The 15,866-nt window shown below is 39.7% G+C and overlaps 1 protein-coding gene across 4 annotated transcripts in view; it reads right to left on the minus strand.

Annotated features, from left to right (window-relative positions):
• Positions 1-15,866, minus strand: part of FARS2 (phenylalanyl-tRNA synthetase 2, mitochondrial) — a 246,221-nt gene that overhangs the window by 89,806 nt on the left and 140,549 nt on the right. For all 4 annotated transcript variants that reach the window (XM_082754417.1, XM_082754420.1, XM_082754419.1 and 1 more), the window contains one exon: positions 10,708-10,868. In XM_082754417.1, coding sequence (XP_082610543.1) covers positions 10,708-10,868 — 161 coding nt within the window. The remainder of the gene's footprint in view (positions 1-10,707; positions 10,869-15,866) is intronic.

Genomic DNA, 15,866 nt, shown 5'->3' on the forward strand with positions numbered 1-15,866 from the left:
AGAATCCAGCAGATTTGGAATTTTCAAAATGGGTACACAGTATTATCTCTTCCCAGGCCCAGCCTGTGTCAAGAAAGTGGGATGGAGATGTATAAATTTCCAGAGTCCTGAAAGAAACCTTTTTTTTTTTTTTTTTTTTTTTAAATCATGAAACCTGGTGATAGCTGCTGCGTCAGCAATTTTGAAGCAACACCAAGCCTCATAATCAACACCTAAAACTGCTTTTTGCACAGTCTGTCCATATTCTGTCTGTCCTTTCTACCCAAATCTCCTGCTCCAGAGGTATAATCACTGTCAGGTTTTCTGTAGTAGGAATGAAAATGGGAGAGAAGACACAGACCACAGAAAACAAACTGACAGGGAACGAGGACTGTGTGTCCCAACCCTGCATTTTTCTAAGAACTATCTTGCATGGCTGCAAGGAACAGACAATAAACTGGTATAAACCAGCAAACCCCCACCTTCTCAGCAGACACTAAGAATTTGTTCTTTGGCAGTGCTGAGCACCTGCAGTTGCTGCAGACATTCAGCATTTCTCATGCTCACAAGTTGGGTTTCCTCCTTTCTGTTGGTTTTGTTTGCATGTGGTGTGTTTTTTTTATCATTATGCTTAATAATAATGCTGAGATAAATAGCTCAGTGTAGTAAAATACTGCACACATCAACAATTCATATAAAAGATTTATATCGAAATAAAAAATGCAAGCATTTGGAAAGAGACTGCAGCAATATGAAGATGTATTTCTTCCAAATACGTAACATAAAAATGGAAACAAATTGCACCCAACATTTTATTTCAGCTTAGACAAGAAATCTCATCTAATGTGCTGCTGATTGTATTTCCTTTTCTGCTCATTAACTCCCCAATTCTGGAGAGCTGTTGTTTGAACGGTGAAGCTCCAGAACACCTGAATGTGGCTTGTACCATAATAAGTACAATCACAAATCTCACAGGCACATGTGAGTCCTGAAAAAGTCCTTCTGTCCTGCCTAACAAGCTGTATTTTTTTCTTTCCCTCCTAAAAAGCACAGAGATTTCCAGAAAACATTGATGATGTTTCATACTTCTTTTACAGAGGCAACTTCACATGGGGCCCTGGACATTGCTACAGTTGTCAAAGAACGAGAAGAAAATGTCCTCATCCTTGCACCCTTCTCAGTCTTATGAGCTAATCTGTATTGTATGGAAAATACTACTGTAGATAACATCCAAAAAAAAAAAAAAAGTCTACGATCCCGAGGAAATAAAAAGAGCTTAACTGCTATGTATAGAAATTTATCTGAGCAGATGAGTTGTAGTTTTGAAAAAATTTCCTTGATTTCCAGTGCCTCTGAAACATATGGGTTTCCTTCTTCATTTGGAGAAAATGCAGTGCCACACACAGCTCAGGTTCCAATGTCTTCTGGCCAAATCCAGCATTTCATTCTTCAGAGTAGTCAACTTCATTTTTTCCCACACTCAGTACTAAATCATACAAATGACAACCTCAAAAGAGGTAAACTAGAGAGAGACTAAAATGAAAGGCTCTACTTTCTTACTCAATACTCAGAAGAGGGAGAAAAGTCTTTCATTTTTCCTTTCAGACAGACTTAGAGCATCCCCAAAGCTACATTCTTGCTATAGAGTAACAGTTAGAAAACGACAAAGATGCCAAAACAGTCCAAGAAGCCAAGAACAGCCCAAGCCATAAAAGCACAAGAAGTACACTAAATGTTTAAATATTAAAATACAAAATGTAAAGAACAGTTATAGTGGTAAGTACACACCCAATCAAACCCCTATGAGCAGGATACTTGTCCAGGAATGCTATTTCTTTCTTCTTGCTTTACAAGAAAATTGGTTCGTTATTCCTGATTTAGGAGAAGAGGGATATGTGGGGATAGTTATACAAAGCAAATTTAATCCACATGCAGGAGGATGCAAGCAATCCTCAGAAGAGGTATTTTTCTCCCATTATTTAATTTTTGAAAAATTGTGAAAGCAAGACCAATCCTCTGCAGCATACACACACCGAAACATGAGTTACTTTTCACATTCTGTTTTAGGTAGTCACTACTATGATCCATGAGGATGAAAGAAATTGAGGGCAGGTACGATAAGAATAACACAGGTTTTCCCAACCGTGCCCTCTCTTGTTTGGCTGTTCTCTGTAGCCTAATTCATATTCTGATCAGAGAAGTAGGAGCTGAAAATCAGGGTTTTATTAATACCATGTACTTCAGAAAGGTGCTGTTGTTCGTGAATACACACACATGCATCCAGACATATTATCCCCAGCCCTCATTTCCCTGTGACACTTCCAGCTAAGCTGCAATGGCTAATCATGTTGCAGACGATGACTGCAGGGGTTTAAGCATGATTTTAGAGACCATTTTATCAAAACCTCTTTATAAGATGCATCTTTTGTGCACAAAACATTTGCACAAATGTTAAAAACAGCTATCAAGTAAAATAATCTTTAACAAAACCCAACCATTTACAGAAAAAATAATAAATAGAGCACATCTTTTCCTACTGATTTCACTATCTCTTCTAAACACTTATTTGGTAGTGTATGCACACTAATACAGACCTGTGAATCTCTAAAGCCACACACATATATTGCAAGAGCTTAGGTACATGTTAAACAGGAGTTTATTCTTTTATCAAACACATAATGTACACTCACAAAGATATATTTAACCTTGCAGTAGGAATGCAGATTCTCACATTGTGATAATTACAGGACTGCCAGGGTATCATTGGGTAGACAGAGCACAAAACCATAGCCCCTGCCCTGAAGAGCTTTCTGTCCTGGGATGGTATTGGAGAGGTACACTGTAACTACATTGCAACTGTAAACACCAGGGAAAACAGAATTATTGAGTAGGGAAACTGAGTTACTTGTCAGGTCAGGTCCAAAGACAAGTAGTTGTCATGGTGGCTACTTCTAGCAAGAGTTCTATTCACCACATTGTAATTACACCAATATTTGAAAAATGTTGGCAAAAGTGTATGGGTCATCCTCCTTATTACCTGTATACTTTTGTAGACAGTAAAACTGAAAGCACTGAACACTCATAGATTCCTGCTGAAACCAACTGCAGCTGGTTCTCATAGTTACACATATCCAATCTGAAATCTAATATTATTTTAGATTTCCAGGTTTATTTATATTTAGTCAATATACTAATGTAAAATTAATATAGTATTAATTTTATGTGGGTTTCAGCATATATATCGCTGCTGGAAATTGCTCCGTGGCTTATTTAAGCACTCTGTATAACCATTACACTTCATCATCTGGGATGCAATAAAGATTGGTTGATATATTCAGTAGCAGAATTACTCATTTGTGAGCTGTTTGTTTTAAAGAGCCTCAACCAGTCAAACAGCAAATATACAAGGTTTAGAGATCAGAGCAAACCACAGTAACACATGCTTTTGGAAGCTCATCACACTTTTTCCAAAGTAATCATTTAAATAGTATCAGGTGTGCTTTGACTGGGCTGCACTGGCTTTTGCCAGCAGCAAAATGAATCTACACACTGTAACAGTACACCACAGCAGCACCGGTAACTGGAAATTCATTTTTGATTTACATGATACTGGAAGATTTGTTTCAGGGAGGATTTCAGCTCAAAACAGTCAAGGTTACAGTCACTTCTTTTCCTTTAAAAATAAAATTCAGAAGAAAGTCCCCAGTGTTCTGTTCCCAGTTGCTGGGAATCTTTCAGTTGTATTGACAACATTCCTGCTGGGTATACCACATTTTCCAAGTGTTCACCGAGCATCCTCTAAACAAAAAACATGTTCTAAATTCAGTGATACCTGAGATGGGCATTCTTGAGGCACTATTTTTTTTCTTTTGTTTGTGCCAAAGCCTTTTACTGGATACACTGTGGATGTTATCCATAAAGACTTGAGAGGCTGGATTTCTGCCATTATATTTCAACAGAGTACAGAGAAGCAGAAAAATTGTGATCTTGACTCTTTCATTTGTTGTTTTAAAAAGGCAATGCTCCATCTTTTAAGTGAGAGTATTCTTACATGATTTGCACAAAGGACAATAGCAAACACCTGGTTTGGGAAGATATGAAGAGCCCAGTTTGAAATCCACAGGACACGTTTACAGACTCAGTGGCCTTTGGATCTCATGGGTAGAGCACAGTTGTCTTTGACTTCGGATGCCACCTCTGGAGTCTAAGCTACATGTATTAATCCAAGTTACTTTGTCATTTCTCCTCTAGTCCTTGACTTTTCTTTCAATTACTTCCAGACTCCTTCCTTCTTTCTCCTCCAGGACTGCGGTTTTGGATCTCTTGGAGGAGGAAAAAGTGGAAGACTCCCAGTTAGCAGAAGCTCCTCTTTCCACCCAAGCTGCTCACCTCCCTCACTGATCCACGGCCTTTCCCTTGTGCTGCTTCTGCATTCAGGTCACAGCACTATCACACACTATTTAGCAGCAAAACCACCTTTATGAGTGACCTGGTGGTGGAAATAGAGTGTTTCCTCAAAAAATCTGCAGAATAACACCAAATACTGGGGGCTGATAAATTCAGTAACCAGGCTGCCATCCAGAGGGACCTAGGCAAGCTGGAGGAATAAGCCAAGAGGAACCTTACAAAATTCAGCAAGGACAAGCGTAAAGTTCCAGGTGCAGAAAGGAAAAGCCCCCAAGCCACAGCAACAGAAAGGGTTGGAGACTGACTGGCACATTAAACTCTTACTGCCTGTAACAGCCGTTTTGAAGGTTTTCTCTGTTTCAGCCCTACAAGGCACTGATCACTCTTGGTTACATCCTAGGAAGTAAGAGATCTCTGACCTGAAACTATTTAATCATTTAGGATATGCTTGACTTTCAGAACAGGAGCTAACCCATTGATTTAAATGGGACTGCTTGCAAGTTTAAGGCTCAGCATGTGCTTCAGTACTTTGCCTGACGGAGGCCAGAGGGCTCACGTTCCTGAAGCTTCAATACCAGCACCGGCTACAAATGATACAAGAGACAACACCCTGATGAAAGAAGACTTGATGATCAAGCAATTTCTAATCCAATCGCACAGCTCAGTACAGGGCCTCCACAATGAAGATGGTATTTTTGTCTTCTTTCTCTTGCTACCCAAAATGAAAAAAGAGCTTAGCAATGTTCTGCAGAGTATACAGGCAAACCTGAGATGATACATAGCACTGTAAAGGTTTTATTGACATTCACTTAAGATGATCTACATAAGTCATTCATAAAAAAATTCAACCTTCCCAAAGTCAGGCCAATAAAATATTTATGCTACACTGTCATCTGTTCTGTTGTACCTCCACATGCACACAAACACACAAACACACTTTATATATCTTCAATTACAGTAAAACTAATTAGACAATAAATCACAATTGAGGCTGTACCCCATTTGTTCAGACATACAAGTTGAATTTACATACTAATGGTTGTACATTTGCCTTTAATAGATGCACTATTAGAATGTAAACATAATAAATGAATAACCATTTAAGCATGGAGTTACCTAATCTTGATGAAAAATATCTGAAAATGTAGCTCCCAGTGAATCTATTTATTCTTTTATTGGAAAATAAAGCTAATCACAGACTAAGATCCTAAATATAATTTATGGGGAATAGCATATTAATGATGGATCAGACAGACTCATTCTTTGCAGTGAATGTAGTAAGATAAATTTTTTTGAAATAACTGGCTTACACGAGATGCTCTCCCTTTCAAGCACAGAATAAAGGACAGACTATGATGGTTGAATTTACAAAAGTTTCCCCCTAGACCTGCAAGTGCATTTTATTTTCAGCATCTTCTACAGCTTCAGGACAAGCTACCTGTCTCACAGCAACAATCAAGTATGTGCACAAGAAAGATGCACAGGGATGATGACTGTCTCAGTAAACCAAAAAGCACACAGAAACAAAGTAAAAAAGTTGCACTGTGTAACTGGGAACATGAGTGCTCATGTGTTCAGCAAACAGAGCAAACCGGGCTACTGGATAAATACTTTGTCATTAGAATAGGGGTCTAATTCCTTATGGCACACTGAGCAAAGGCAAATGGAAGTGAGTGAGGCTCAGCATTTGCTACCTAGCACAGGAGAAAGGCAAGCCCACCTTGTTTTCCTTCCCTGTATAACGAATGATTTTTTTACACAACACCTTTGCGAAGATGTCCTTTTTCTCATCTCTGCTAACCTTGACTGTTCACTTTCCAAATCAGAGACAGTCTCCTAGGTTAGGACCACAAACTACAGCTGTGCAGGAGGTGAATGGGGCATCACTTCAAGCTGCTTGTCAGCTCTCTTCACTCCACTGCCAAAGGTTACTGGCCCCTCAGGTCTTTGAGCAGAGTTGTTCTAGGACTTCTGCCTATCCTGGCTCCATCAAAATGATCCTGGTTGGAAAGTCTACTGTTTTAAGCAGAAGCTAAGTTTTTTGGAGGGGAAAAAAACAAAACAAAACCAAACCAAAAAACAAAACCCACAACCAACTCTAGACAGACTGCATGGGCAAGCAGATACAAGAAAGGAACAGCCACTCAGGTGATGGAAGGGGGTGCTGAGTAGCTGGTGGTGCTAGGGCTATTGCAGAATGTAATAGGGCTACTGCAGAATATTATAAATAACACAGAAACAAGGAGAACAAGAAGAAAGAAACTCTTATAATCTCACACAGGGGGGTCTGCATTTTAGCTAGGAATCTGGTCCAGATACCCTCTGTACTACTCTTTTCCTTCGAACAATATAAACATACTTCTTTCTGACCTTAGTCCAGGCCACAGGGCTCACCTGTGACCAAAATAATTATTTAAAACCACACCATCAGCAGCAACCACTGGCAGTATCAGATGAAAGTGACTTTGTGAAGAGAAAATGCATCAGCAGTCAATTGACACGACATGCTGCTTGCTCGCTGTGGCAGTGCAATGATGGAGGTTCCAGGAACTGTCCTGAAGTCCATTCGTCTTAATCAACACCTCTGGGCACACTGCACTTCATCTGAACTGTGAGTACCTTCCTTCCCTAAACGTCATTTCATTTTTGTACCTTTCCCTGAGAGTTGTCAGCCCACAGACACATCTTTTTCTTGTAAGAATGCAGGCTCAGCATGGACCGAAAAGCAAATACATGCAGCTCTCCTCAGAGCTCTGATGAACAGAAATATAACACAGCATACTAGATCAGATCCAAACCATTGTTTTACTATGTTACACCTTGCAGGGGCTCACTTTTTCCTGCCCTGTCCATTCTCAGCTTTTCATTTCACAGCCTGAACAGCAGCCCTACACATGAGTGACTGAAGGCAAGTAACTAGCCTCTGATCCCCCACACTGCTGTGACTTGTGTCAAATTATAGCTGGAGTGGTTTAGGTAATCCTCATCGACACCACAGTCTGATCTGTGGGGAGCAGCCCTCTAACACTGCTCTGCTGAGTGACCGCAATGGTACAAGCACTGTCAGTTTTCTAGGCAGCTTTTTGACCCACTGAAGCCTACATGCATAAATTGAGCAACTGATGACACATGAAGAAGCCTGACATATTCAGGCTGTTAAAAGGCCGAAAACATACTTTAAGTCTCAAGAAAATATTCAAATTAAATTCCATTTTTGAACAAGAGTATATTTAGCCCAGCTGTTATTAAAGGTTACTGCTGTTCACTGTGGCCTTCATCTGTTTGAAGAACATTTTAATGAACAGAAAGAAAAATACCTGTGTTGGTGGATAATCAGATTATAAGAAGGAATAGGAGAAATATCAGAAGGTTGAGAAGTCTATCTCACTTAAGCACATGAAGAATGGACATTTGCCCAGGCCTTGTGGAACTGTAGGATTCAATCTGTGTAATGAAAGGCTCTCAAAACATCTGGTCTATCTTGGTTCAGTTCAGTAAGGCTGAAAAATACTGCACGGCCTTGCCTGTAGAAAATCAAACACTTTTCTAATATCCATCATGATTTCTTAAACATCAACACTGCAAGACAGCCTAAAAGTTCTCTTTCAAATAAAATATGAATAAACCATGTGATTCATTAATTTTGTCTCTTTAGAAAGCAGTCAGGTGCAGAAGGTCTGCTAACTTGGTTTTACAGCATAACTGAAAAATAACGGAGAACAGAAAGAGAGAAAAACTGGCTTATTAACTCCCATCACCCAAGATCTAATGGTAGCACTGAATATTATTTCACAATAATCTCATTTGAAGAGTCACTTACCCTAAAAAATGCAATGCCAGTATGTACTGGCAGTATGTTTTGAATTGAGTTCGAAAGCCTCAATATAAGACACCATGTGAAAAGTGGATACAGAGTTTCTTTTAAACAACAACAACAACAAAATCAAGCTTGACACTACTCATCTTTTATACTGAGAGACAGAGTTAAAAAATATAAAGTAAGGATTAGGGAGAATTATTCTGCCAAAGCTGAAAACAGGACTTCCAAGTGGAGTACGTGTGGGTTTTTTATGGGGTTGAAAGTGAGAGAAAGCGAGAGAAGAAAAAAATGGAAACAAATTAAAAGGATACCAAGAAATGTTTGATACCAGTGGAAAAAAAACACTTTCTGAAACATTGGCCAGATTCTTTCTTTAAAATGGATAAAGAAGAGACTCGAAGTGTCTTTCCATCCCTATCCCACACTTCTTAATCCCCTAATCGTTCTACTTTTTCATTAGCCTATTTGTTGGGATATGACAACTGCCAGCGCATTAATATGATAGAGCAACAGCTAATTGGCCGGTAACATTACTCCAGCCCTTCTCTATGGACCAAGTTAGAGCACAATTGCAACTGATAACTCCTTTTCCTTGAAGGAACTGCATCACATCTCCTGAGTCACGTTATTACTTCAAAGTGTGTTTCAACCAACAAGGTTCAATTTCATGGCTATCTTTACAACATCAAATAATCAGATTTCTAGGATGTAGAACTTCTCTCCTCATTCCAAGTTGAATCAATGCCAGTTGAAAACAGCCCTGCTCAGCAAAAAGAAATGTTTAAAGACCTTGTCACCACCCTCCTGTTGATGATCCAGTTAACAAGCAAAAAAGTGAAAAACCACATGCTGCTCAGTTAATGTTACCAAACAGCAGCAAGTAGAAAAAAATAGCAAGGAAGGGAGGAAGGGAGGGAGGGAAAGAAAGAAAGAAGAACATTTCTATCACCTTTAGCTTCCTAAAAGCTGCTCTTTCCTCTGAGTTTACCCACGCCCCTGTTACCTTCAGATCGGTTCACTACTCCTGACTTTATCTGAAGCTGAACATGAAAATGATACACAACCTAAAGAAGCAGCCACTCAGTACTCTCTCTGGCTTACCTTCAACATCAGATCATGTCATCCTGACAATCTGGGCCTTCTCCCAAATACCCAATCTACCATTAATAGTAGGTTGAGACTTGGATCCTCAATTTTAAAGAAAGCAAGAAATCTCATTTTAGTTCCATCAGAGATCAGACTGTAATCTATAAACCAAGCCACAATCCATGTTCCTCAGGAGCAATGACACCCAGAAAGATACAGGCCGAAATGAAGGACACTTGAGCATCCCTTGTTGAAAAGAACAACATTCTGTAGAAAATGTGTGAAACCTACAGACAGACCTACCTTCAAGAAACATGGCAAAATCTGCCTTCTTTCTGTAAGTGACAACTACAATCTGACTGCACCATCACCAGCATCACAAAAGCAAAAGGCACAAAGAAAATCTACTCAAACAACATTCTGACTCTATCAGAGAAGATGTGCCAGCACTGCTATGAACTCAAAAATGGATGCTGCTACTGATTTTATGTAGAGACTGCTCAAATACCGTCTCAGCATTATCACTGTTGATTTCCCCTTTTATATTTTCAATTGTTAAAAAACCTATTCAAGCCATTCACAATGCAAGGAAAATGGTAGAAGGCAGCAGCAATATGCATTCTGATGCTTTAGTACTTCAGACATCTGTTATCAGACATCTACACAGCTGTCAGCTCAACTCTCCCAAAGATGGGTGATAACAGCTGACTTTAGCCTTCCTGCGATGACACAGAAGAACATTATGGAAGTAACACTTCCACTCAATCCGGTTTTCCTTGATTACTTTGCTACTACAAGAAGGAAGATAAGTTGCCAGCTTTGAAAGCAAGTGAAGCCTCAGGAGAGGAGTTACAAAAGAAACAGAAGTTGAACCTGCACTCTTCCCCCACTAGCACTTGGAGGAAAGAGCCAACATACTGAAGACATTGGTGCATGTTCACAACGCATTTTGCTGATGTTGAACAGCGCAACTCACAATGACTTCAATGAACACAGAGTGAAAACAAAAGGGGGTTATTGGGAATGTATTACAATATTTGAAAGGTTGGCATCAAACAGGTTTTCATAATGATACAGAATTACAGCCCCAGTTCAAGAATACACCCAGTTCAATCACAGGCCTAAATCAATCTCCATTCTGGACAGATTTAGATTTTAAATACAGGCTTATTTATTACTCAGAACAGAGATATTCACTGAGTATCAGCAGCAACTCAGAACATTATCTGGCTGAAAAAACGTTATAAAAAGCCTTTTTTTTTTTTTGCAGTTTATGAGAGAATCATGATAGTTGGAAAGCTGTTGCTTTAAAACCTAATTTGTTAATGACACAGAATTTTAATTGTATGATATTCTCTAGGGCTACCCGCACTTCTTACCTATGGAAAATTATTTTCATATATACATTACTTTACCTGAAATTTTATTTTTTGGCAAAGGTGAGGCACAATAAACTGCTTCAGGAAGCGTTCATCTTCACTCCAGAACAGTCGGATGTCAGGAATATCATACAGGATCATGGCCAGCCTCTCCAAACCCAAGCCAAATGCCCAGCCAATTTTATCCTGAGCACCAGCTGCAATAAAGAAACAAACAAAATAAAAATTCAAAAGCTTAAATTCACAACATGAAAAATTGCTGATAAAACATTCACCTATCTCCCAAGAAAATAAAAAAAAAAAAAAAAAAAGAAAGGTAGAATGGCAAAACAGAAATACCTGCAAGCAACTGGCAAATTAAAGATCTACAGGCTTATGGACACATCCCAAGCAGCAAGACTGGGCATATCACTGAGTCCAGGACTCAAAAGTGGGAATAAAGCTGCACCCTTTGCTCTCTGCGTCCAAAGTTTCAGACAGAGTTTGAGAAACGCTGCAGAACATTACACAATGCTTTACTAGGCTTAGAACTCTGCTCCACATCCAACTTGACTATGTTTTACAAGACATGTAACCACGAATTTCCTATTCAGGATATTTCACGTGGGCTGACAGACCAGCCAAGCCTATGCAGCATTAACATCATTGTCAACAGTTGAGAGGATCAAAATTGCCTCTTTTGAGGCACGTAGCAGAAGCAGGGCAATGGCCTTCAAGGCCCTGTCACGCTGGCATCACACCTCCAACTGGAGAGCTCCTGGGCCGCTGCCCCCAGGGAAAGCCACCACCCCCACATACAGAAGTCCCTGTTGTGCAGCACTAAATATAAAAAGACAAGAATATTTCATACAGAAGAGCTTTACAGATATTAATGATGCAACATTTCTGTCAGGAAATATTCATACCTTCTTAATTTACAGAGCAGGAACACTGAGTTATTAAACAGTGGTGTTTTGTTTTTTTTTTCAACATCAGGAACCATCTCCATGTTCAGGCATCATTCCACCAATTTTCAACAAAGCCAAGAGCCCAGCAGCTCTGCCAAGGCTCACAGCTTTTTCAAATGTAAACAAAAGCCTTAATAAATGCACTTAGGCTGAAAGTGCACGTGTGACAGGCTTGCCAGCAGAACCAGGGAGGTGACTCTCCCCTTGTACTCCGTTCTGGGGAGGCCACACCTCGAGTACTGTGTTCAGTACTCAGAAAGAGCAGTCAGGCATTGGGATGGGTTGCCCAGGGAGATGGTGGTGTCAACATCCCCAGGGGTGTTCAAGGAAAGGTTGAACATGGTGCTTAGGGACATGGTTTAGTGGGTGACATGGGTGGTAGGGGGATGGTTGGACCAGATGATCTTGGAGGTCTCTTCCAACCCTAATGATTCTATGATTTCCCACCAGCACTGGCAGTGAGCTCCCAAGTCATATATCGCTGTGCATCTCACACCTATGTCATTATACCAGTGCTCTACCTGCCCCCCGCCTCCAAGTATTACTTTTAGCAAATTTTTTGGAAGCTTTGAACTTTGCAACTTCCCCACCATCATGGAGGAGGCTGAAGACAGAACTCTACTTTCTGACTCCCATCTCTTATCAGAAAGGAGACAAGAGTACTCCCATTATTTGGGGATTGATGGTATTCTGGGATATGCTGTCATGTTCAGTGATGAGAGGGAACAGTTCAGAGCCCTGCTTAAATAACAGCAGGCATAACAAGTTTGGAAAAAGAGACACAGTCATCACTTTGTCTTTTAATTAACCTGAACCTACTTATTTCCCAGGTCCCCAGAAGAACCCACCTGTGCCTGATCTCGAACCTCTGAAGTATTGTGCTGCCATGTGAATTCAGTCAACTTTATACCAGTACTCCCCAGAGCAGTCTGGATGTTCTGCCTTGTCCTTCCTAGTGTACTCATAGGTAAGACTTCTCACTTTCTGACGTTTTAAAGCAGACAGCTTAAATATTGAACTGTAGGATTCCTGAGAAACAGAGGAGTGGGCACAAACTCAAGAGGTGCCAGTTTATGTCCTCACAGCAGAGTTGCTTGAACTGATACACTTAGACCAACCAACTGTCCCTGAGCTAACCTGACCCTATAATCCAAGCAACATTATATGAAGAACTGCAATACTCGCCATTGTCAACTGAATTATTTATGGAGAAGAGAGAGCCACTACACAGAATGTATTGAAAATTAATACCTGGGAAAGATTTTAAGCTTCAATTAAGAGTGAACCATTAACTGCTTTTTTTTTTTTTTTTTTCCCCAAGCTGAAAATACTTTTTCTCTCCATACTCCTGCATATAGAAATAATTATATTCTTATGGCTAGGAAGAAGAGGAATAATTCACTGCAATGATGTTGCTTCCCCAAAATTCCAGCTTGTCTTAGAGCATCAACTCACGAATCAGTAGCAAAACTCCTGTTCATACACATATGGAAGTTTCTGCTGTCTGATTAACACAATCCATGCCCCTCCCTCAGGGCTAAGTAGATCAGCTGAAGCAATAGCTATGAGGGTTCTGAAAAAACACTGCTTCAGCCCCACAGGGGCATTCAATCAGCCACCTAAAGGTGCCAGGTTGAGCATCAGTGTTAATTGTTTCATTGATGCTCATTTAAGTTAGTATGCATGATAGGGGATGCTGATTCTCCTTCCCCACATTACTGATGATTACTCATAGATCTGAAAGAAACAAAATGGATATGACAGAAGATCAGCAGAACAGGTGTGTATTCTGTGAGGCAAAGCCTTACATTTAAGACTTGTGCTTTTAAATTATTTTGATACAAGAATGGTTTTCATCGCAACTCTTTTAGCTCACACTTTAAGGTTAACATACAATATTCATACCTAATTGATTTGCTATGCATTTTAATTGTGTAATGAATGTTTTCATTTTATCTTTTTTTTTTTTTTTTGAGGACTAGGCCACATTATACTACTTTGCATTATGTATCACACATACCAAATTTTATCCAGCTATCTGCCTAGGAGCTCAAAGCATTGTCGTCTGAGCTATGAATAAACACCTGTCTGCTGGATGATCCTTATACAATTATCAGCCTTCAGAACACAAACTTCTCAAGTGCCAGAAGTCCATATCAGTGAAGACTTCCCCTCTCTTCAAACAAATGAAAGAAAAATGCAGACAACTGGAATTCCTCCTCAAATCAGCACTAACAAATAAACCTCCACTATGCCCCGCATCTTCATTTATTTTGCCTCTGGTCTCTTCTCCAACTACCTGTTTGTAAACCTCCAAGTCAAAGTAGCATTTAAAAATATAATTAACTTTAAGCATTTTTAGAATTGCCTTGGGGAACTCAACAGGACTAAAGCACAGCCCTGAACATTCTGATTGAAAACTAAAAGTTAAACGTGCAGCCAACTATTCTGGTGAGTGAGACCACTACAAAACGTTGTATAGCATATATATTTTATCTAGTTTGGATTTTGGCAAGTAGAACATGAAAAAGTTGAGATAATGTGAGTCAACATGAAAAAATGAATGAATACAAGTAACTTCAAACATGACAGAAGTCAGGTTGAGGTTATGACAAAGAGACCTAGCCAAAGTGGCAGATTCCAGGGACCTGGTGAGACAAATATAGCATTACTACTTGAAATAACACAGTCCGGTGGAGAAAGCACTCCTGACAGTCAAGCTTTCCCCATCTAGCCTAGGTTTGTATGCTGCCAGGCTCCTGCTGCCTGGCGTGAAAAACTTGACTACCCACCAGAATAAAATTGCTGGAAGCTTTGCATGTCAGGTGGCCAAAGATGGAAAAGGAAAGGATAAAACAATTTGACTGGCTTCCCACACTAGCAGCTGACACAGTCCCAATTGACTGAAAAAGAAGGTTGGATCGTTACAACTATGTCTTACATGGGAACCCATCTTCTTTGAGAAGTCACGTCTAAGAGTCCTGCTTCTAAGCTTCCAGACCACAAGAATCAATGAACCTACTTGAATCTAGACCCATCAGGCCATTCTCCAAAAACACTTTGCTGAATGAAAGCTACTTTGATCAAAGATACTTAATTCACAACTGAAATAAATAAAAAAAAAAAAAAGTCAAAGCACCATTTATTTGCTAATGTGATACCAATCTTCAAAGATAAAGCTAGAACTACAAGAACACTCCAACATATTAGTATCAACCACTTCCTAACTGTCTGTGTCTTACAATACTATTACTAGTTTAAAGTACTTCAGCCAGGATGTGAAGCTTTGTAATTCCTCTGTGAGACATCCACAGTCACCCACTAGAACTCATGGATTATATCCACTGAATCCTCAGAAATACCCACAGACAGAAATGTTGAACTTCACAAGGAGAGTAAGGTATGACATTTTGTACAGTACAAGATTTTGAAGGCATATTTTACAATATTGTGTTAGGAACAGGTTGACAAAAACGTGGTTTTTTGTTGTTGTTATACACTTCAGTCATGCTTATTTTTATATCTATGCTGGCTTTTATTTAACAATTTTTTCAACTCCTGTAAAACTGCCAATAAAGAAATCTTCCTTTCAAAAGAGCCTAGATTGGGCCTTCAAATTGTTATACTCAGCAGTTACTGAGAAGTGAAAGAAATTAGATTTTGATCTTGGATTGAGACAAAGTCAGAAGCATCCAACAGCCTGCATACAAGGTGTTCTTCACAAAATGCCCAGAAAGGAACATATCCAAAGTGGGTGTAGCTAAAAGCTGGGACAAGGTCCAGAAACAAATACTTGAATTTAGTCTCCTGCTTTCAGTCCAAACCATGTCTGTTACTGAAACAAATTCATGGTGGGTAGAGAGGTGAACAGATTCTCAAGGATACAGACACTGCATATCATGTTTTATAAGACAAATCAGTGCTTTAAACTGAGTTGAAAGTAATTTACAGACATAATGAACCCTAGCAGCCCCGAACACAGGCTCAACAACTGCACTGAATGAAGCACAGCATAAAGTATGGCCTTAGAGTACACTGCTTTGATTCATCAATGGAAAACAGGACAAGGGAAACCAAAATTCAAGGATATAGACTTCCTCCCACGCACGAATCAGAGAAAACAGGTGAAATAAAACCTCGGCCACAGCTGCTATCAAGCAATGCACAACACCTCCAAATGGGAAGTGTGCTTCACAAGCCTCAGTTGCAACCACATGCTCTTACTCTCTTCTCCGACACCTTTTCTGT

This window comes from Aythya marila, assembly GCF_965140915.1.
Source record: "Aythya marila genome assembly, chromosome: 2".
Lineage (NCBI taxonomy): Eukaryota > Metazoa > Chordata > Aves > Anseriformes > Anatidae > Aythya > Aythya marila.